At 41.3% G+C, this 22,549-nt stretch overlaps 1 protein-coding gene across 4 annotated transcripts in view; it reads left to right on the top strand.

The window, feature by feature from the left end:
• Positions 1 to 22,549, top strand: part of veph1 (ventricular zone expressed PH domain-containing 1) — a 124,430-nt gene that overhangs the window by 83,587 nt on the left and 18,294 nt on the right. For all 4 annotated transcript variants that reach the window (XM_049576197.1, XM_049576195.1, XM_049576196.1 and 1 more), the window contains one exon: positions 12,136 to 12,253. In XM_049576197.1, the coding sequence (XP_049432154.1) occupies positions 12,136 to 12,253 (118 nt within the window). The remainder of the gene's footprint in view (positions 1 to 12,135; positions 12,254 to 22,549) is intronic.

The following is a 22,549-nucleotide window of genomic DNA, read 5'->3' as shown; positions in this document are numbered from 1 at the left end:
GGTTTAAACATGGAAATAGTAAAAAGAGAGAGGCTAAAAGAGTCGGTGAGGGGTCAAGAGATAAAGATAAAACTATATTAACTTAAATAGGCCCCACAAAGTTGGAGAGCTGCACCATCGTTGTGTTAATCACAACAGACATAAATCAGTACGAGGGAGGAAAGTGGAGAATGAAGGTTGAAAGAAGAGGACATTTTTAAGATAAAGCATGAAAGAAAAAGGAAGATAAGTGCCAAACCTTTACAGGTAGGAAAGGAATGAGAGAGTTTAGAGTGAAAAAAGATGGTTGAAGGAGAGGAAAGGACAAAGTATTGTAGGATAAACACAAGTAGAGGCAAAAAATATGATATTTGGAGAGATTAAACACTGATGAAGGAGGAAGACATGAACATGCAGACTGAAAAAAGATAGGAGGATGAAACTGTGGAGAGATTTCACAGAGGATGTGGTGAGAGTAAAGAGGAAGTGAAAGAGGAAAACAAGGAAGACATGGCATGAGATATGACAGGAGACTGAGCAAAGTGGAAGCCTGAGAGTGGAGATATTTGACAAGTATTGTTTCGCCATTTGTCTTTCTGTAGTCCAGAGTGAGAGCGCTTGTTGATACAACTTTGGTGGAGATAAAGTTTGGAGTATGAGGATGTAAGAGTAAGGCTGAAAACCAAGAGATAGAGTAAGGCTACAGACAGAGCTGAGACTGGGATCAGATGAAGACGTATGGGGAAGGGAAGGCAAAAGACGGGCAGGATAGGGAGAGGACAGCAAGAGCTTTACATATGAGAATTGTTGCCTGTGTCTGTTTGAAATGGATATAATGACATCTGTGCCCAGACAGACATAAGGATGAACGTTAAGAGAGACAAAAATAAAGCCTGTGCTTTGTTTATTGCCTTCATCCACTCCCCTTTCCAACACTCCCACTTCTCATCCACTCACCTCTCTCCTGACTCACACTCCCCTCTCTACTCCACCTGCCTCCACCTACAATTTCCCTTTCTATTTTTCCCTCTGTGGTTGAAATTATTCCAGAAACCCTGTCCTCTCATCTCCCATTATGTCCTTTCCTTTTGTCTCATTCATTCTCTTTTCCTATTGTCTCTCGTCTCCTTCCCTTTCCATGTTCAAATGACATCGACCAGACTAACATGTAGTCTGACTTTCAACAGGCACTGCTTGAACTCTGAAATTAACTGTGTGCCATATCTTGAAAATATGATATGGAGGATTATCTACAAAACCATGTATGGACTTATGACCCACTACAAATGTGTGTCAGTGTATTTATCTGCAGAGGCTCTGCCCTCTGCCTGGATGTTCTTCTTATTTTGTTGTGTTCAGGACGTTCCTGGGCACAGTGTTCAGGAGGTGAGGTCGGGACTTTATAAAAAGGTAGCTACCAGGCTGTAAGGAGTACGCAATACACACAAATAGTAACTGACAATTCCTGATTAGTATATCTCTGACTTATGTGATCAATTAAGATTCTTTAAAATTAAGCCTTTAAAATTTGTAGTAAATTAACTTTTTATTCAGGTTTTTAAAAGAGAATTCCACAGCACAGTCAACCTACCTACCTGTGGGAAGTAAATGAGCTGAAAGATGGGCCCTATACAGGACTGTCCAAGGGTTCCATAATGGCCCCATGCCAATTGCCCACATGGGTGGGTTTACCCAAGTGGGCCGCACATGGGTTATGCTACGGCAGCCTGAGTACTAGAGATGCACCGATCCAGCTTTGTCAGTTTCAATACCGGTTTCAATGCTGTGGCTTCTAGTATCAGCCGATACCCGATACCGATCTGATACCAAAGCTGACCTAAAAGCTATATACCTTTACATGTAGAACAGAAAAGACTAGAGGCATCAGACATTGATGACTACACAGTTCTTTCCTAAGATAAAATGAAACAAGATGAAACAGATTAATCTACATCTACATCTTGTATCAATCTTCCATTTCTTGGGAAAATACTTGAAAAGGTTGTTTACCAACAGTTATATCTGCATCTGTCAAATAACAATCTGTTTGACACTTAGTATTCTGGTTTCAGAGTAAACCACAGTACTGAAACTGCTCTGATTAGAGTAGTGAATGACCTCAAAATTAACACAGACAATCATAAAGTCTCTGTTCTGGTACTTCTTGATCTAAGCTCAGCGTTCAATATTGTGGATCATGAAATTCTTATTCAACGTCTTGAACACTGTGTAGGCCTTAAAGTTACAGCTCCATACTGGCTTTCTTCTTACCTCACTGGAAGATCTTTCTCTGTGTCCATCGGTAATTTTGATTCAGATAAGATAAGCATTACATATGGTGTCCCTCAAGGATCGATTTTAGGTCCTCTCTTATTTAATATATACATGCTTCCTCTTGGGTCCATTATTCAGCAATATAAAGTCTCATATCAGCCATATGCTGATGATACACAGCTATACATATCGGTTTCTGCCAATGAACATGACCCTCTGAACAATCTCATCCAGTGCATCTCAGATATCAGTTCCTGGATGAGCAAAAATTTCTTACAGCTTAATCGGGACAAGACAGAGATTCTTGTTATTGGTCCTAAGGCCCAGAGGCATGAAATTCAATCCCTGCTTACTCCCTTATCTGTTCAACCATGTGATCATGTCAGAAACTTAGGTGTGGTTCTTGATGCCGACCTCAACTTCCACAAGCACATCTCTAATATATCTAAGACAGCATTTTATCACCTGAGAAATATTGCTAAAGTTAGATGTTTTTTATCCCAATCAGATTCTGAGAAGCTGGTTCATGCTTTTATTTCTAGTAGACTAGACTACTGCAATGCCCTCTTTGCTGGACTGCCAAAACAAACATTAAACAAACTCCAGCTTATTCAGAATGCAGCTGCTAGGGTACTAACAAAAATCAAAAGGTCTGACCATATTACGCCAATTTTATCATCACTACACTGGCTCCCAGTAAAACAAAAAATTGATTTTAAAGTTCTTCTTATTGTTTATAAATGTTTTAATCGGTTAGCTCCCTCCTACATTTCTGACATGCTCACCGAGTACGTACCAGAGAGATCCCTTCGATCATCAAACAAAGGTCTCCTCACAATACCCAGAATCAACTCCAATTCAGGTTTTGGCGCCTTCAGTCATTATGGTCCCACTCTCTGGAATTCGCTGCCAATTGAACTACGGTTTGCTACTTCAGTGTCTTCTTTTAAAAGCAAACTTAAATCATATTTATTCTCACAAGCCTTTAGTTAGGTTTACTGAATTAGTATTATTATTGTTATTATCTCCTGTTTTTAACTGTTTGACTGTTTAAACTTGTTTAACCAACACCTTTGATTACATCTTGTGTGTTTTTATAAATGTTAGTCACTCTTATCATAATGTTTCTGTTTCGTCATGTACAATGTACCTTTGTTTTTGTTTTTAAGCACACTGAGTCTGCACTTGTCGCATGAAATGTGCTATATAAATAAACTTGACTTGACTTGACTTGACTTGAGTGTTTGCTCACTTTCTGGTACTTTTCCGACAGTGCGGAACAGTCGGAAAAATATTTGCGCGATAGCAAATTCTACCTTGGCTTGGAAGCCCACGTTTTCAACAACCGTCATTGGTTGTCCATCCGAAACAATGTACTCCAGCACTTTTTCAGAAATTTTCACAGCTTTTGCGCTATTGCTGGGGAATTTCTCTCTTCTTTGCAGCGCATCTGCTAATGTTAACTGCTGTGTAGTATTACCTCCTGCTCCTTTCGACCTGCTCAACTGCTGGAACTCTCGGTGCTCCCTTTGGTGATGTTTCTGTAGATGATTTATTAGACTGGTAGTATTATACTTGGCGGTACTACCACCAACCCTAGCAACATTCACTTTGCAGACATTACAGGCTGCCGTTGGGCTAGTTGGAGTGTTCAGTGTGAAATACCTCCACACAGCAGATTCTCTCCTTCGCTCCATGATGTATGTCGTAGCTTGCGTTGCAATAAATTTAAAAGGAAAGGATCGCCTCAGGTATAGGTTGCATTTTCCGATCCCCGATCCATCTATTTTGACGATATCGGGGCCGATATTCGATCCACATATCGGATCGGTGCATCCCTACTCAGTACTGACTGGATATGGGCCCAAAATGGGAATCTTATCTAGGGCTCACTTGGGTAAAACCACCCATGTTGGCAATTGGTATGGGGGCTTTATGGAACCCTTGGACAATCCAATATAGGGCCCATTTGGCAGCTCATTTTCTACCCACATGGGCCCCACATACAAATGTTGGTTGCACTCCTAACATTTACTCATGTCATAGTTTTTTTATTAAATAAAATATCTAAATTGATGCAGCATGAGCAGAAACATCATCTTTTTCCTGCATTACCCATAATGTGACTCAGTTCAGTCAGACAACTCACATTTTAAATGTTTATTTCAGCAGCAGAACATAGTTAGAGTTTGGCATCTAGACTCCAGTCTCATCGCACCCTGCAGATATGTTTACATGAGATATTGGGGAGTGATGATTAAATATTCCCCCTTTAGCCTGAGCCTGCAGGTGGATGTTTTGGTGGAGGTGGGGCTGAAAGAGCGAGCAACAGTACTGATACAGGGCAGCAGTGGTACTGACGAGGCAAAGGGAGAGCTGGGAAGATTTTGCAGCTTAAATAGACCGCCACATTGGGAGGTTGTGTTTTGTAGGTGACATTAAAGAGTGACGTGTGACTTGTTTTCAATTCCAATACGTTATGATTGTAGCTGCTAAAGTAGCCTGGTGACATTAGCCTCATGCAGAAGTATGGTAAGCTCATTTCCCACTTTTCGGGTTGTCCGTCCGTCTTGTCCATCCGTCCAGCCCATTTTTGTAAACGTAATATCTCAAGCATTTGTTCAAATTTGGCACAAATGTCCACTTGAACTTAATCATTAACTGATAAAGTTTTGGTGGTCAAAGGTCAAGATCACCATGAACCTTGCATCTGTCTCATTCTTGTATACGTAATATCCTAAGAACACCTTTGAGGGAATTTGGCACAAATTTCCGCTTTGAGTCAAGGATAAACTCGTTTTGGTGGTGAAATGCGAAAGGTCAAGGTAACTGTAACCTTGCATCTGTCTCGTTCTTATTCCCTCAGAAAGTACTTGGCACTGCCTAGCCGGGAGGAACTTCTGTGACACATGAGACGAAGCATTTCATCTACTTCTACCCGGGCCAAGTTGCCATTTTACTGTTCAAGTTGGGCTGAAATCCAAACATGCCCTTTCATAACTACTTTTAATTCAGCCCTCAATACTTCTGTGCCATGCCTGAAGAAAGCCTTGAGGGACTTTTTCTCAATTTTGGCACAAACGACATCACAAAGTGTGTTTTTGGCCACAACTTAGAATTTACACAGATTCCAAAGCTCTGGAGCTACAAAAGGCTTTATTAAAACGACTTTGATGTGTAAAATTGGTAGAGTTCCCTTCAACAAAAATGACAACAATGGATGAGACTCACTGTGCTGACTGATTTTTTTCTGCTGTTCAAGTAAAATATCATTTTAAAACTAAACATAAGAAAAAAATAGTTGCATTTGTTTTCATGGGCAGTTACAATCTCGCATCTTGATCAAATTATAATGACGATCTACAAACAGCGACAGAGGGAGGGTGGTGGGTTGAGGTGCAGGAGGAGAGAGGGGGCGTACTGAAGGGTACAGGGGGTTACATGAGGATAGATGGATTATTTTCAGACCCACATAATCCAGTCATTGTTTCTTCATCTCTTTATTGAATCCACCTCTCCGGTCCTGATGGATCAAATATGGGTTTGTGTTTGTCCTCCTCAGCTTGTTGCCAGGCTGCACATTTGTCACTCTCAACACAGGGACTTCTTCTTAAAGGCTCGTTAAAACCACATACAAATCATCAGCACTGTGGTGAGCCTGGCACACACTGGCTCCAGTTTGGGGTTTATTGTTAATAGACTCAGGAAGCAAATGCACATCTTACTCATATCATTTAATGATTTACTTGTCACTGTTATGCAGCAGATTTGTCTTCAGTGACTGATACCCTCATACACATTGTTGCTCAACGTCTGACTCACAGTCTGTCTTTTATAGTATTTCTGCTTCTGTCTTTGCTTTGTTGCTTTTTAGAAAATAGATGATTCAGATCAGCTTTGTAATCAGTAAACAATGTTAAAGCTATTTTAATTACTTCAGCATTTGTTTGGGCATGTGTTGGACTGTAATCCAGAAAATACTGTTTTTTATTGTCTCTTCTGAAAGCCAAAACTTGTTGGAATGAAGATTACTGTGTGAAGTCCAAAATTTCAGTGAGTAAAAGTGAGAAGAAAAGTATGTTTGTCAGCCTCATGTGGCAACATTGGCAGTTTTTAAGAGCACAGTTTGACTTTAAAAACATTTATCTGTTCAGTATTATTTCCTTGAATGAATATCCTGGATTAAACTTTTCATGTCTAAAATTCAGTGGCATACAAACAATATTTTTAGATACTGTATCAAATGTAAAAACAATGTGACATTGTGGTTGCTCTTGGTGATGAACCTGCAGAGAATCATCACCTGAGTCTGATGCTCCTCTCAGCTTTATCAAGCTTTACGCTGAGTTCCAGCTCATTGTTTAGCTGTCTGGCCCTCTACTGTTTTGGTTCACTTTTAGTAACGCTCATTGTCTCGTTTATGGTCACAGCAGGCAGCTATTTTTGGTGAAAAAGCTCCAAAAACTCACTCGTCGAGTGGAAGTCGTCGAAATCTGGTGCTTGGTCAGTGACTTGTGGCATCAGACACTGATGAAAAAGACGTCCTTTAATGTCGGCATGCTATGCAGCTGGTTGCCGTTATATTCTAGCAGTCCTCAGCGGGGTCAGGGGGAAACGCGATGGGGCAAGAGTGAAAGTTAAGGCAGTGAATGTCTTACAGGATGGTGTTCGCATCCCGTAAGATTATAAAGCCAAACCCTGTTCTTTTTTTCTTAAACCTAACCACGTGTTTTTGTTGCCAAAACCAAATCATGTGCATTTGTTGCTGGACGAAAACAAATGTCAATTTGCGTTGCTGTACTGACATAGTGTGTTTATTTTTAAAGAGATTGTAGTTTCCTGTGAAAACTGAAGCTTATTTTGAAAGAAGACAATGCCTGTAACAAGCAGAACTTGACACGGTATCTCAGAACGTCAACAACCAACACACCCAGGGTACCTTTCACATCATATCTGAATGTGGAAAGTCCATGACCAAATGTCGATACATGACAAGATTGGAGTGAGAATGTGTTGGATATTTCCCTGAGAAATTGGTAAAGATCAAAAACAGAGCTAAAAGATGTGAATACAATTTTTTTTTAAAACCAGCCAAAGTCAAAGCAGAGTCCAAGATATTCTGATTTTTGTCCTCTGTGAGTCACACCCCAAAACCCTCAATCCTTCACTTCCCATAATGCAACTTGATAGCATCTTTTAATAGACCCTATCTGTGTAACATCTTTCAAAGCCTCACCTCAAGCAGAAACTGAGATGATCCTGATGATGTCATTAGAGTTACTTTCTCAGACTTTAGAAAGATCTCTCCAGAGCGTCGTGAGAACTAGATGACATGATGAGTAAACTGAATTTCATGTTTGAAATTGGTGAAGTACCATTTGGTAATTAAACCTATATGAATTCATGGTATTCAATACACTCATTGTGTGTTTCAGTGAAATTTTAACATGCAAATTAACTTGTAGCCTAAATGTAGTGGACTAAATGGCACAATATTTCCTCCTGCAATCTAGTTCAGTACAAGCGTGAGGTTGTTAAGGATGCAAATAGTCAAGTAAAGTACATGTACCTCAAAACTGTACTTGAATATAGTATAGTTTTCTGTATCCAGTCCATTCTACTTGCACTTTCTTCTCCCCTCTGCCTCTCACATTGTCTCTGTCTGGACTTTCCAGTAATCATAATCAGGATTTCTCACAGTTGCAACATGTGTCTCCTGAAGACCGCTCTGTCCCCTGAATCATATCAGAATAGTAATGTTGGCTTGAACCCACAGATGGCCTGTTTCTCTCAGCCACACATGGTCCTGGTTTATTTGTATCCGCAGGCGAAGCCCTTTCACCTCAATTATTTAAGTTGTAACAACACAAAGAGAGGCTGTGATGTATGGATGAATCTACATGCCCTGCCACTCTTTCACAGGCGCTTATCGTTCCAGTACTGTGTGTGTGTGTGTGTGTGTGTGTGTGTGTGTGTGTGTGTGTGTGTGGTACAAATGGGAATACACACATGAAAAGCAGCGTTCTCATTTACATCCTCGCTCATTAACATCAAGGACTGACTGCGGGGGCATAGGTCAAAAGGTCAAACACACTGGTAGTTCAACCATCGCAGCTACCTGTTTTTCTTACACTCAGTCAGATCCTGCTGCCTCTGGGCGCTACATGTGTGTCTAACTTTGCTGCGGTGAGAAGAACTACTGTCGTTCTTAAACGGATCATCAGAAAATCTAACAGGACTTCACAGGTCGGAGAAAGGATGAAGCGGTATTGTATTGATACAAGGATGCCAAATATCGTTTTTTTAATATAGGCTATTAATATTGCAAATACATATTAAACTTTTGGTAGCCTTGTAGAATAACAAAATCAGTTGCTTTTTCAGTCCACTACATTTTGCTGCAATAAAAAATGCTGAAGTGAGATGAACAAACTCATTAGTTAAAACATGTTGACAAAGTTTCCTTTTGGAGACATAATTTAAGGTTGAAAAAAGCTTCAAAAAGCAGTATTTTGCAATACATGTTTTTGCAATACTCCTTATGCTGTGTTTAAAATGTTTAAAATTGGTATGATATCAACACATTCTCACTCTGACCTTGTCACATATTGATGTTTGGTCATGGACTTTCCACCTCCACGTACGTTGTGCAAGGTACCCTGGGTGCGTTGGTTGTTGACATTCTTGAACACAGTGTCAGGTTCTCGTCTTTCGTTTTCATAGGAAATTTAATGTTTGCATACAGTCTCTTTGAAAATAAATGCCGGTACAACACAGTGAATTGACGTTTTTTTGGGGGTTTTTTTTCCCTTCAACAACAAATGCAAGTGGTTAGGTCAGGATTTAGCTTTATAATCTTATGGGATGTGAACACCGCTCTCTCGGGTGAAAGTTGGTGTTTGTTGGACCCATCCACCGCCCCTCCTGCCACCCCACTCAGACTTTCGCCACCTTAACTTTCGTCCTTGTCCCTCTGCGTTTCCTCCTGATGACGCCGGGCACGGCTAAACTATAACAACAAGTGACCGTATCATGCCGATGTTAAAAGACGCCTTTTTTCATTGGTTTCTGACACCGCAAGTCACTGCCCAAGCACTGGATTTTGATGACTTCAGAATGAGACCGGGCTCATAATATCGTATCGTTGGGCCTCCAGTGATTCCCACCCCTAACCGAAATTCTGGTTTTAGGCCCTGTCCACATGTGTATTTGAATGTGTATTTGGGGGCCGCAGTAGCTCAGTCCATAGGGACTTGGGTTGGGAACCAGAGGGTCACCTCTTCGAGTCCCCGTCCGGACCAAAATATGGAGCGTGGACTGGTGGCTGGAGAGGTGCCAGTTCACCTCCTGGGCACTGCCGAGGTGCCCTTGAGCAAGGCACTGAACCCCCCAACCACTCGGGGCGCCTCACCAAGGGCAGCCCCCTCACTCTGACACCTCTCCACTTTGTGCATGTATAGGTCCTAAATAAACTAAACTAAACAAAAACGTAGCTTTGTCTATGCCTTTTCGCTTTTCATCCAACTGCAATCTGCGTTTTTGGTCACAGAAAACAGACCTCTATAAAACTCCTTTCACAGTGAGGATTCTTTGAAACTCCGTTTTCAGTGTTGATGTGTAGACAGGGAAAACAGAGTTTTTGGCTTGTGACATCAGACTGTACGCTGGTATCTCCTTATTGAAGCTTCACAAATTAGGCCTCATGTCCTGAAATGGCAGACATCTTCTTCTTCTTTGGGTAGCTTTAGGGTTACAGTTACATCACGGCCTGTTGGTTTGCCATGCTTTTGACAGGGCTTGAATTGTGTCTTCATTTGGACAGATTTCACTTTATTTTGTAACACTGCTTGAGTGGACTTTTTAGACGAAAAAAAAAAAGAAAACAAGAAAAACAAAGAAGGGAAAGCCCTGTTTTCAAAATTACCCATGTACATGCGGATTTGACCTTAGATGATGCGTAAATACAGTATGAACACACACGCAGGAGGAGAATGACTGCCTCTTTGTCATGAAGACTGATGACAGTAATCCATCATCTCTTTAAATGGTGCTGTTTTTCTCCAGACCAGTCTAAGATAAATATGTATTATCTCATGGGTTTAAGTGTCACTGAAGTGTGTTTGTGTGTGCTTCAAGTGAAGTATAACTGTTACCATGTGCAGATGGTCTGCAGGGATTTGTATTGGTTTCCATTACTTTCTGTTCACACACACACACAGACACACACACTGATGCACAGTTGCACAGTCCATAACTGGAATGTCAAGGATTTTACCACTGAGAGTTGAGGGTCACTTATCATTAGTGTGTGCTTTTTGTGTTTGCGTGTATGTGTGTTTCTGCATGTACAGCTGCTTTAACAAGCTTTTAAATATTTATGTCGGCTGGTTAAACTCTCCTGTAAATTCCCAATTCCTTCTTTCCATCTCTTCTTTCTCTTTATTGCATTTTGTGTAGTAGAAAGTAGAGAAAACAGAAAAAAAAACAGTATAAACCTGATACTGTAAATAAACCTTCAGATCCTTTGTTTGTTTCATCTGGCTGCACCAGTTGTTAGAGGTGGAGGTGTGCAATGTGAGCAGCACTACTGTGGTTGTCATATTTATTTTTGCATCCAAAAAAACCCACATGGCCCTGAAGTAGTATTTTGTTCAAGCTGAAGATGAAGAGTAATTGTTTGTGCTGATCTACGCTGACACTCCTGTCTCCACAGATATCATACAAAGCACAAAAGGACGCTGGAAAAACTTTATAGGAAATCATTAAAGAAATTTTATGATGCAGTCTGTGTTTTTTAAATATACAGCTAATCAAATCCAGTGTTACTGTAGGCTGTGTGTACACTGTGCAGATCTAATATGCAGGACTAAATAAATGAAAATATCATTCGACTGATCAGACTCAGAAATGGCAGATTGGCCTTTACACAGCAGACGTTTTGACTTTGCCCTGTTCATGTGAGACTAGTATTACCGTGGGACCTCTGGTGATTTGTAATAATTGCAAAGGTCGTCTGTGATCTTAAACCTGCACAAATCCACCATGTCTGTAATTTGTCAAGTAAAAATCCCATGGCAAATTACCTAACATATTTCACCAAACACAGAGGTCGTGTAATAATATTACACCTTGTTTCTGCCTCTTTCCTGGTCGAGAACTATGGAGGCTGCATCAGCAATTATAAATGAGTAATTGTTTTCATGGCGTTTTGAGGGCAGGAGGCTCATCTCACTTCACAGCGTGAAGACCCGTTTGCAAGAAAGCAGGTTCAAATCAATCAGAAGAGCGAACTCTCAGAAGATGAGGAGATAAATGACATGTGACTGTGTGTGGTCGAATCATTTCTGTTTGTCTAACCCACATTTAAAAGCAAGAAGGAGGTTAACACTGTACATCACTGCTCATGGTGCTGTGTGGTGAGTCTGTTATGTAGAGTGGAGTCACAAATGACTGTGCACATGATATCCAGTGGATAATGTCAGTGAGTTCAAGTTAAATACAGATTTCGATCATTCCTTCCTATTGCACTGCTTGAAACACATGCATAGGGCTGTGATCTATAATTCACATGAGGTCCCCAGGTAATACTAGTCCCATGCAAATAGGAGTTTAGTTGAAAAGCACAGGTGTTACTAATAACATTAAGCAAGGCTCTGTTTTATTCAGTTGTCCCAGTACACTGTGACAGTGAGCCAGAGTGCACAATAACAGGCCCCTGAAACTTAAGCCATTAAATGAAATCCAGCCATCATTCATTTTATCACTTACACTTGTGCTTTTCCGATTGTGATGCGTCAGCATAATTTCTGTATCAATATTGATAAGGAAGTGTAGTTACAAGACATTCAGTGAATATTCTGTCTTGTTTCTGTCTGTCTTCAGGACATGGACAGTCTCCAGATTCAGCTGGAGGAGGTGCGTTTCTTTGATCTGTTTGGCTACAGTGAGGAAGAGGGAGGATGGCTCTGCTTCATGTGTAACAACCCTGAGAAGGCCACAGGTACACACACACACACACACACACACACACACACACTCTTAAACACGGGCCAAATCATACATGACTATGATTAAGTCCTGAAGCCCTGTACATACTCCGCAAGAACAGAAAAATTTGTTCTTTTTCTCGAGGTGGCAATAATAAGAACAAAGTTCGTTCTGGCCAGGACATTTCATACTTCACGAGAAACTCAACTGCAGAACTCCTGGGAATTCCCCATAGGCCCCTCCCACTGCCGCATATGTCACACACGCTTTTCCACACTAACCACGCCCACATCAAATTTCTGCCCAATCACACAATAGTTCTTGGTCACCACACAAGAAGAAAGTTCTGCCCAGATGATGTGTCGAGAACAAGCTGCAAGATAAATTGCATTACTAGCCCTGTAGTCTCGCTCACCAGACCTTTCTCAAGAAAAGAAAGGTCTGGCTGGGTTGACTCTCACTTTAAGATTGGAGAAAAAAATGCCCCGGCTTTTTTTATTTCTTTCAACCAATCACAATCGTTCTTGGCGGTGCCACAGCAACGGTGCGCTTGAAAACTGCTACACAACCGGAGTTGGTAGGGCGGGACTTCAGCGGGTGGCTCGTTCCGCCCAATGAGAGGCTGATCTATGCAGCGAACTTCCACCCACTCAGACTACTAGCCCTGCAGCCCTGCGAGAGAGAACAAATTTCTCTGTTCTTGCGGAGAATGTAAAGGCCTTTAGAGTACGCACACAATAGTTGGGTGTATGAGAATAACTAAGAAAGAACACTTCATTTCCATGTGCAGTATTATATTTGGCAGTATGACTCTATTCTGGGGCCTCTCCTTTTTTCCTAGGCCTACAAAGAGAGCCTAAGGCAGGCAGAACAAACCTCCCTGCCCTTCCATGCGCCTACATGGAAAGCCTAACCTCCAATTTCCACATACTCTGTCAGCGGCGCGCAGCGTAGCGCACTACATAGCAAATACGCTCCTATTCTAGTGAATAGCTGCATTTCCACAGCGAGCGGAGCGCAGCGTCTCTGGAGCGTCCTAGAAGCTGCACGGCACTCCACTTAGTCGGAGATACATGCCAGGTCTATTTTTCAACGACTACGCTTCCATTTCATGTCAAGCCATGTAGCTCAGATCGCACCAAACCAGAAACGGAACACACATAGCATCTGGTAAATTTCAAAATACAACACAATGCACGGACTACAGATTGTAAACTCTCATTTTTTCTAAAATCGTGAGGTAATGTTAATGTGAACAGCAAGGCGATCTCAAGTTGAACTTGTTTTCTTTCTTTCTCCTTCTGAATGAACGATTGTTTTGGTCGGGCTCACAATTTATCAATTGCTTTTTATCGCGTGATCTCGCAGTTCCCACGTGAGCTTGCGGCTCTGCTACACTGCGTGATGCTCCAGAAACACATCCAGTAGGCGAGGGTACACGTCGTCGGTCACTCCAGATCCACGTTGCTGCACTGCGCGACGCTGACAGTGTATGTGGAAATTGGGGGTAAGGCAGGGAGAGCAGCAGCAAAGACCCCCCAGGAACAGAACAGAGCAGCATCAATGATAAACAGAAATGACATTGATAAGTCAGACCAGACGTTGCGCTAGACTTTTTCGTCGCCGGTCATTTTGTCATTAATCTATTTTTACCTGTCATTTTAATTTTCATTTTTAAATGATAATAAAGATATTCAAAGACATTTAGTTTTCATTCGTTCGTTTTTAAGAAATCCAACAAGCAAGTTATAAAGTGTGCATTAATAAGGACATGAACGAAAAGATGGACAGACATCCACACACCCGTGCCATTGGGCTTCGCCCTGGACACACCAGACGGCACTAACGCGTCCACTGTGTCCAGGGCGTTATGTAGTTATGCCTGTAGGCTCGGTGACACAAAATTAAAATTGTAATGAAGTGATTAGGGTACTGAAAAATGTGTTCGGTTATGCACTGTTGTGTTATTTTAAATTATAAACACGGTATTTTCTCCTCACGCAGTGCGTGCTGTTGTTATTTTATTTTGAAAATTGGCCGGATTCTCTCATCTTTTCTGTGTTCGACTTCCTGTTTGGTACAATCCGCTCGATCCAGCTTGACAGAAGCGCTCGCGGCTCCCGTGAAAAATAGACCAGACGCCGAACTGAAGCGCTGCCTCCGCGGGCGCTCCGCTCTGCTCAGCGGCCTGTGTGGACAGTCAGGTAGGTTAACATGGGCGCTGACTGAAAACTGCCTCCGCTGCTGGGCGGCGTGTTTCAGTTCCGTGTCCGGTGTGTCCAGGGCGTTATGTCAACAACGCTACATGAAGCAGATGAATGACTTTTTCTCTGCAGACAGTGTGAAAACGGCAGCCACTTAAACCACTGACTGTGCACTCCGCTGCCAAGTGGGCAGGAGTGGTAATTGCAACCGGTCAAAATGACCGACGGCCTTCAGATTTTCCGGTCATTGTTGTAAAAATCCGGTCAATGACCGAGAATATCCGGTTAACTCGACCCCTGAGTCAGACACAGCATGAAAAGGAGGAGCTGGGGTGGAGGCGGGTTGCAAAGTGGCTTGCAGAGGAAGCAGCAACAGTAGGCAGGCCAGAGCAGTTTAAATAGGGCGCCCTGAATGAGATTCACCAATTGGTTGCATAGAAAGGAATCATGTGATCTATCAGATGACTCCCCTCCATCAATCAGCTGCTCCATCAGTTGATTGGGTTGTTTGAGATCAGCTGATGTAGCTGGGATGTGAGCTGAGCTTGACCTCATGTCCTGCCTGAACTAACACTAAGCTTAATTTTTACGATTGTTGTCGTGGCAGCAGTAAAACGTTGTCATTAAGAGAACACAGACAGGGATTAGACATGGACATTTGTCACGGCATCAGTGAACACTTCAAAAGATCATGTCCTCTGGAGATGAATAAGTTCTTGGTGAAAGTTAATGACAGGGTATGATTATGATTATGTATGAACACACTGCTGGGCGAACTAAACCAACAAAATCAATAAATTCATAGCCAAGAAAGTGTGTTTAAAAGGTGAGGCAAAGAGGAAACACACAAGAAAAGACAGGAAGAATGAATATGATAAATTCACCCTCTCCACCTCACATACTCTCTCATATATTAACATCAGATTACTCACTTTGACAGACAGCAGTCCGGTGTGGTCTCCCTTGAATCTCTCCTACCTCTTGCTGTCTTCTCTAAACAGAGCAGTGAAGAAGTAAAGTGGGCTCTCATGTCCAATCACATCACCAGCTTTCCTGGGCACAGTGGTGTTTCCCAGGGGTGTCATGGTAAAACCATCACAGAGCCGAGCTCCATGGGATGTTTTCACTCAAAATGCCTTTAAAAGGGAATAATCTTTTCCCAGAAGAGTCAGGGAAAACGGAGCAGAGAGCGGCTCTCACTTAGGAGCTGCCAGTGTGATTTGAAGGGTCAGAGTAATCAGTCAGTCAGTGCCATCATGACTCACTTCTGATGAGTTTACTTTGGACCAGCGACCCCCCTTCGATGAGCACTTAGTCCTGATCGAGTCAGACTTAGAGTAGTGACTACATCCTTAAATCACATTTAGATTAGTGTGTGTGTTTTCTGTCTGTCTACTTCACACACTGGCGACTTAAAACTGTAAAAATGTGACCAAAAATTAAAAACAAATGTATGAAGCACTTTAAAAACTTACACAACGGTGGCTGCCACTATTCCCAATGTAAGAAACAACGAAAGATGGTGTGTGCAGTTAGGTGATGAGACAATGGATTAGAGTCTATAAATCGACGAGTGACAGTTTAGCCTCAGGGGAGCGACAGAGGAGAAAGATGTGACAGAGTTTGGGAGACAGGCTTTAAATCTGCGCGTGCAATATCTCTCTGTCGGTCTCTGTCACATGGAAGTGGTTATTAGTTATATAAGAGGAGCTAGAGGAGGGCAGTTTGTGGCAGATGTGTTATGATGAAGAAATATGGAAAAAGCAGACAGGGAGAGGAGATAAGGTGAAAATGAGATAGACTGACGTCTGAGGAAGTGAATCAAGAAAAGTGTAATGAGTAGCTGTAAATCTCTCGGATGGGGGGAGGGGGGCATGTTCCCCCCAAATTCTGAAAAACACAAATTGTCCCCCCCAGTTCTAAATGGCTTAAATGATTGAAATTGAACAAATGTATACAGTAGTCCTATATACTGGGAGAAAGGGAAGATGATGAGGAGAAATGGGAATCCGTGAGAGGCGAGAGATGAGAATGTGAGTGGACATAACATGCCTGAGACCCTTAAACTAGAAGTAGCATTAACTAACAGCGAAGCAGTGAAAAGGAGGGTGATGGCTGGTTCCATGTACTACTGACTGTTTAAGAGAAATAAACAGTAAAGCTAAGCATATGATTCTCTTTGTAGTGCTTTTTGAATGACTTGGTGATGGTGATGAGCCTCTATGAAATCGTGAAATATGCTGGCAATCAAAAAAAATCACAACTGATTGTGTCCCCCCCAAACTTGTCATCAGATCTGCACCTATGAGCAACATGATGTTTTTGTAGGCTCTGCCGTTTGATGGCAGCTAATAAGAAGTCAGCAGGTATTTCCCAGAAAGTTAAAGCCACGGGCAGGAAGTCATTTGCTGGTGGAGGGAAGCTGGCAGATGGGATGCAGTAAAAGTTTAGTGTAAGCATGTGTGTGTGTGTTTATTTATGTTTATGTACTTTGGAGGGATGAAGTTGCAGATTATAGATGATTACCACATCAGTATCTCACAGGTTTAATGTAGTAATAATAATGAGAAAAACAACTTGGGTATGGTGAGTTTGGGTTATTTGGAGATCTATGAAAATAAAGTGTGATATTTTGATATTACAAATAAACATAATTACTGTACAGTGTTGAGAAAACTACCCCTAAATGATACAACATGTAAATAGTGAGTTAGAATAAGAAATACAGACTAAACCTAAAGGTGCCCTGTGGAGTTTTTGTGTTGTATTAACTGTTTAACACTCAAACAAAGTGTGTGTATTCTTGAGGTCTAACAAATGTGTCGAATGCATTTCCTTCCTCAAGACACGTTTGCAAAGACAATTTTTTCTGCTTCTTTCTGTGCCGACGACAGACGTGGCTGTAGGCGTTGTGTTTTCAGGTTATCCAACCTCACGTCCCGTTCTTGTGAATGTGAAGCCTTAAGGGAATTTCCTCAAATTTGTCAGAAACGTCCACTTTGCCTCTAAGATGAACTGATTAGATTTTGGTGGTCAAAAGTCAAAGGTCACAGTGACCTTCAGGGTTTTTCCCCGGCTCTAAATGAGGATCCTGATCATGTGCGACCATGTCCGTGTGTATCGTGCCTTGATCTGGCTCAAACAAACACATATTTTGCCAGATTGCTACATGGCTGGTCAGTGGCATTTATTTTGTGAATCACTGGATATAAAATGTTCATCAGTAATATTTGTTCTTAAACCGTTCTGAAGTAGCAGATCACATGACTCTGGTTCAGCCATGTTTAAGACTGAGAATATGACCACAAATACTTACGTACTGAATATGTATCTCCACGACTGGGTAGCTCACTCGGAGTAAAGCCCATATTACAGACCTGCAGTCCAAAAGTGCATCCAAGGCACTCTGACTGTAAATCCTTTATTAATACATGGATAAACCAAAGCATGTTGTTTTCAGATTCTCTCTAGACTCTCTACTCTCTAGTTAAAAAAACGTTGGTTTATCCATGTAATAATAAAGGGTTTTTAACTACAGTCAGAGTGCCTCAGATACATTTTTGGACTGCCTGCCTGTACCATGGACCTTTTAAACTGAGTGAGCTGGACAGTCATATCTATAAGTGACTCTTTGCCCCATTCTTGAGGAGCACCTGATTTTTTACAACTAACTAAATGGAGCCTTAACACAGTGCAGCACTCCCTATTTTTTCCTCATCTTGTAAAACAATTTGGTTCAGCTTTACAAGTGAATTAAAAAAGTATTTTAAATAATCCCCTCTCACATAAGACACTTTCATCAGACAGCCTATCCTTTGTTATATATTTTGATTATTTTACTTCCTAATTTAAGTTATTTCATCAGTAGTATATGTGGCAGTCATGTTTTTGGTGAATTGAATAAATATTTTTTGAAGTTATAGTTCAGATGCGCAGATGTGCAGGCCAAGTTAAAAAAAAATAGATTTTTGGTACAACATTAACATTTTTTAAGAGTAGCTGCTCTCTGGTGCATTTTTATTTTTTTTAATAGTTTATGTTTAGATCAATTTTGGCTTTAAATGATGACATACATTTGAGAGTCAGACAGGACATGTAGGGAAATGGAGAAGGGGACACGACACGTAAAAGATCCTAGACCCCTAGGCCACCGTGAGACCACTTTCAGAACCAGGTTGACTTAAAAAGATAGTTCGGACCCTCTGAAGTGGGGTTATATGAGGTACTTATCCATAGTCAGTGGTCCCTATTTGCAGAAGCAGACGGGACTAGCACCCCAGAAGCTCAGCAATGTATTACTGTGAATGGGGGTGTTCGGCAAAACGCGTCTTATCCACCCAAAAAAAAGGCCTACTAAAAATTAAGTCTCGGTTTAAGTGATGCATTGAGAATATTTTTGTTGCTTTACCTTGCCATCAGACAGCCCTTTCCTTTGGCACTACATTTCCTCAACCGTGACGCTTTCATATTCCCACGTAAAAACGCCTGACTGTGCCATGCACTGTATCACGCCACAGCTGCCTTCTTCTTTCCTGCCTTTTACTGGTGCATTGCCGCATTCGCTGGCATTTTATCGCCACCAACTGTCGATCAGTGGAATATAAGTGACAAATTGTTGGCAAAAAAATATGATGCACATCACAAAACTCAATAAAACTTGTTATTTTTGACATATGTATCCAAATGTGTTTGTATTCTTGTCCATAACATGGTGCTGGTGGTTATTGTGGTACAATCCACCATTCAACACCATATCTACATGGCCTCAGTTCTAACCTGACACCTTTACATAAAAGCAAACTAGTTTTTATTGTGGCTAACAGATCACAGTCAGGCAAGAGAAACTCACTCTACTATTAACTAGAATTATTAATAATCTCTGCTGCCAATAGAGGAAACATTAAAGCACGATGAGGGCTAAACTATGACCATATTTTCCACATTTATTTTTTTATCCTGCCATCAGTTCTGATTAGTTTTACGTCTTACTTCAGTGGTCATTTCTGCTGCCAGGAGCATTGCAGCTCAGTACAATGTTCTGGGGCTAAAGGACAGAAAAGCAACCCACACATGTCTTTTCCCTCGCAGTAAAAGTCAGCATGGAAACTGACAGTATGACACTATATGACAGTGTTAGATGAGCTGTTTAACAAGCTTTGGCTTCGTATAAAGGCAGAAAGACCTCATCTGAAAGCACAACGAGCCATTGGTCTAATCCACTTGGGAAAGTTTCTCAAGCTGTCAGTATTTGAGATGTAAGATGATATAGTGACTGAAAAACGATCTTGAGATTGCTATTCATTCGGTTCATTTATATGGAAGCTGTCATTAAGCCGAGTTCACAGCTTTTCATTTTCGCCTTCTCACATGTCATTGTCTTGTCATCAGCCATTTCTCTGAATACACAAACACACACATTCACAGAAGTAAACACACACGTCAGCCTGGCCGATCCAAACAATACAAAAGCCAAATGAAAGCCATTCTTCCAGCTCCGCTGCTCAGAACAAACCAGTGTAATCACCGAGCCAGCTGAATGACTGCAAGGAACGGATGATTACCTTTCAGACTCATGCCAGTCTCTCTACATTACAGCAGGATTTAGAGAAGGAATAATAGATCTTTCCCACTGGGACTGTGTGATTGGAAGCGTGTGTGCATTTGGATCCATGTGTTTACTGAAGCATTTGTGTCCTTACAGCCCCGGATGGCCTTACTGCTCTGCATGTCTGTCTGGTATAAACTTAAAGGTTGAGTTCACCCAAATGGCAATATATACAGTATATTATCGTAGTAACCAGCCAAACAGTGTCTGAGATTTTTGCCTCCTCCCTATCCTCGAGAATTCAACAGCAACATCTCTTTCTAGACCTCAATCAGTACTTTTACATGCACAGCTACAGTTATAGCTTGACTAGCCCTTTGACTCCTGTCCTTGTCCCAGTATACAAGCACTGGAGGGGAATCGATTTATGGACCAAAGTATGTCTGTATGTATGATAGGTGGAGATATGCCCACCTTCAGCTTGTTAGTATTGGACCTTTTTCCTGTTGACCTATTACATCACAGACCAAACAATCGACAAACATGTTAGCTGTGGCTAGCTACTGGCAAACCCTGGCAATACCATGGTGGCAATCTTTACAGCTCTGTACACTTTGTCTCTCCAAAAATGCATGGCTCTGGATGTAGATTTCACCATGTTGTTACCGGCTTCATCTTCTGTTACGCATTTAATGCTTTAGACTTCCGTGTCAAAGCCCAGGGCGGACACTATGGAGCGTGTCCAGAGCGCCTCGGCCAGTATGGGTCCGATTGATTGTATACATGCATGAGTAATATCGTCTCCCAATCACATTATCTGCGTGTGTTCGTCGTTGATAGGATTTCACTCAGACTAACATGTATACATGCATTTTAAATGTAAACGGTTTTAGTCGTACTAACACAATAAATAGATTTTCTCTAATGTCATGTAAACGTACCGATTGTAAAGTTTTCAATGGAGTATTTTCTAACATACAAAAATTTCCTGTGAAAATGGAAATCTCAGAGGCGCATCAAAACCAGGGAAAATAATGTCCTCACGTCACCAAATTTGAGCGAGAAAAGATGTTTTTTGAACATTAGTACACTTTTAAACTCAAACAACTGCAGCTAGACACATATATACAGCATAATAAACAACAGTGGTTTTCAACTGGTGCGTCTCGTTCCAAAAGTGACTTGTGAATGTGTCATGTTTGTGACTTTATTGTGAAGTACAATGAATTTCCGGCTCAAAGGTTTCATTTTGAAGCGCTGTTTCCTGCTGTAGAGTGAGTGACTAACGGACAGCTACTTGAAAGAGACAGCAAAATAGCTCGACAACATGGCCAAACACCAGTATGATGCTGAGTATCTTAAACTGTGTGGACCTTGAACTAATGACTAAGGAGAAATCTGGATCCTGTGGCTGGACCAGTTGGTAACCACCGTTATACAACATGTGGTCAGTGTGTAGATGTCACACTTGTATTCTCCTTGTTGATAAGTCAATAATGTGTCTACTTTTTTATGTTTATTTGTTTCCCAAACAAGTCACAAGTGTTTAAAGTATTTAAATAACCCTGCACATTATGGTGAAATCATTTTATTAAAACACATTGATATTGTTGATCATTTCAAACCAACCACCCATAATTAAAGACATTGGGTAAAACACAGTAGAGCAGAGTCACTCCAACATGTACAGTGTATCTGTTACTGAGGTCAGGCACAGACACACCTCCTGTAACTGCAGAGCTAAAATCACTATTATTAAACCTGTATAAAACAGCACATGTTGCATCACTGTTGACGTTAGCTAACACACAAACACAGTCAGCTGTTCGCCGCAATATGGAGCTACAGTATCCAGTGATTAGAGTGTTTATTGAAACAGGAAATTAAGACATTCCAAGACTAAGAGGCATCAGTGTTTTTTTTATGTGTGTATAGACATACAGCCAGCATACACTTGTGCACATGAGCATGTGTGATGTAAGCCAGAGTTAGAGAAATAAGGACTTGGAGTTATTTTATGCATCTTGGCAGTCGGAGAATTCAACAGTAGTCCTGATCGGTACATGTTATTTCCTGGAACAAGAAATTCTCCCAACATGGCTATAAATCTACCCTGCGATGCATTCAAGCAGCCTACTGTGTTAAATAATCGACCCCTCTGTGACCTCTACCACCTGAGGCCTGACATTTTTGTGTTCCTCATATGAATGAACTCAGTGGCCTGAACCAACAGAAACTTTAGCCGATCATTAGTCAGCTGTCACCAGTCAGCTACATAACTTTGAGGACAAGGGGCTACGTAACGTTTCATGTGGAGCGTTGATTGAGTACATTATGTACATGTGGTCTTTATTGTGCAGGACAAGTTTAAAAAAAATGAAATGAAATAGATTTTTGGAACACCATTGACATTTTTAAGAGTAGGTGCTCTCTGGTGCATTTCTAAACAGTGTTTTGATAGTTAATATTTGGGCCAATTTTGGTTTTAAATGATGACATACAGTTGGGAGTAAGAGAGGAAATGTAGGAAAATGGAAAAGAAGACATTATACATAAAAGA

Source organism: Epinephelus fuscoguttatus, linkage group LG5, assembly GCF_011397635.1.
Source record: "Epinephelus fuscoguttatus linkage group LG5, E.fuscoguttatus.final_Chr_v1".
In the NCBI taxonomy this organism is placed as follows: Eukaryota; Metazoa; Chordata; class Actinopteri; order Perciformes; family Serranidae; genus Epinephelus; species Epinephelus fuscoguttatus.
Note: the sequence above shows the minus strand (reverse complement) of the source record. Positions and strands in the feature narration are given on the sequence as shown.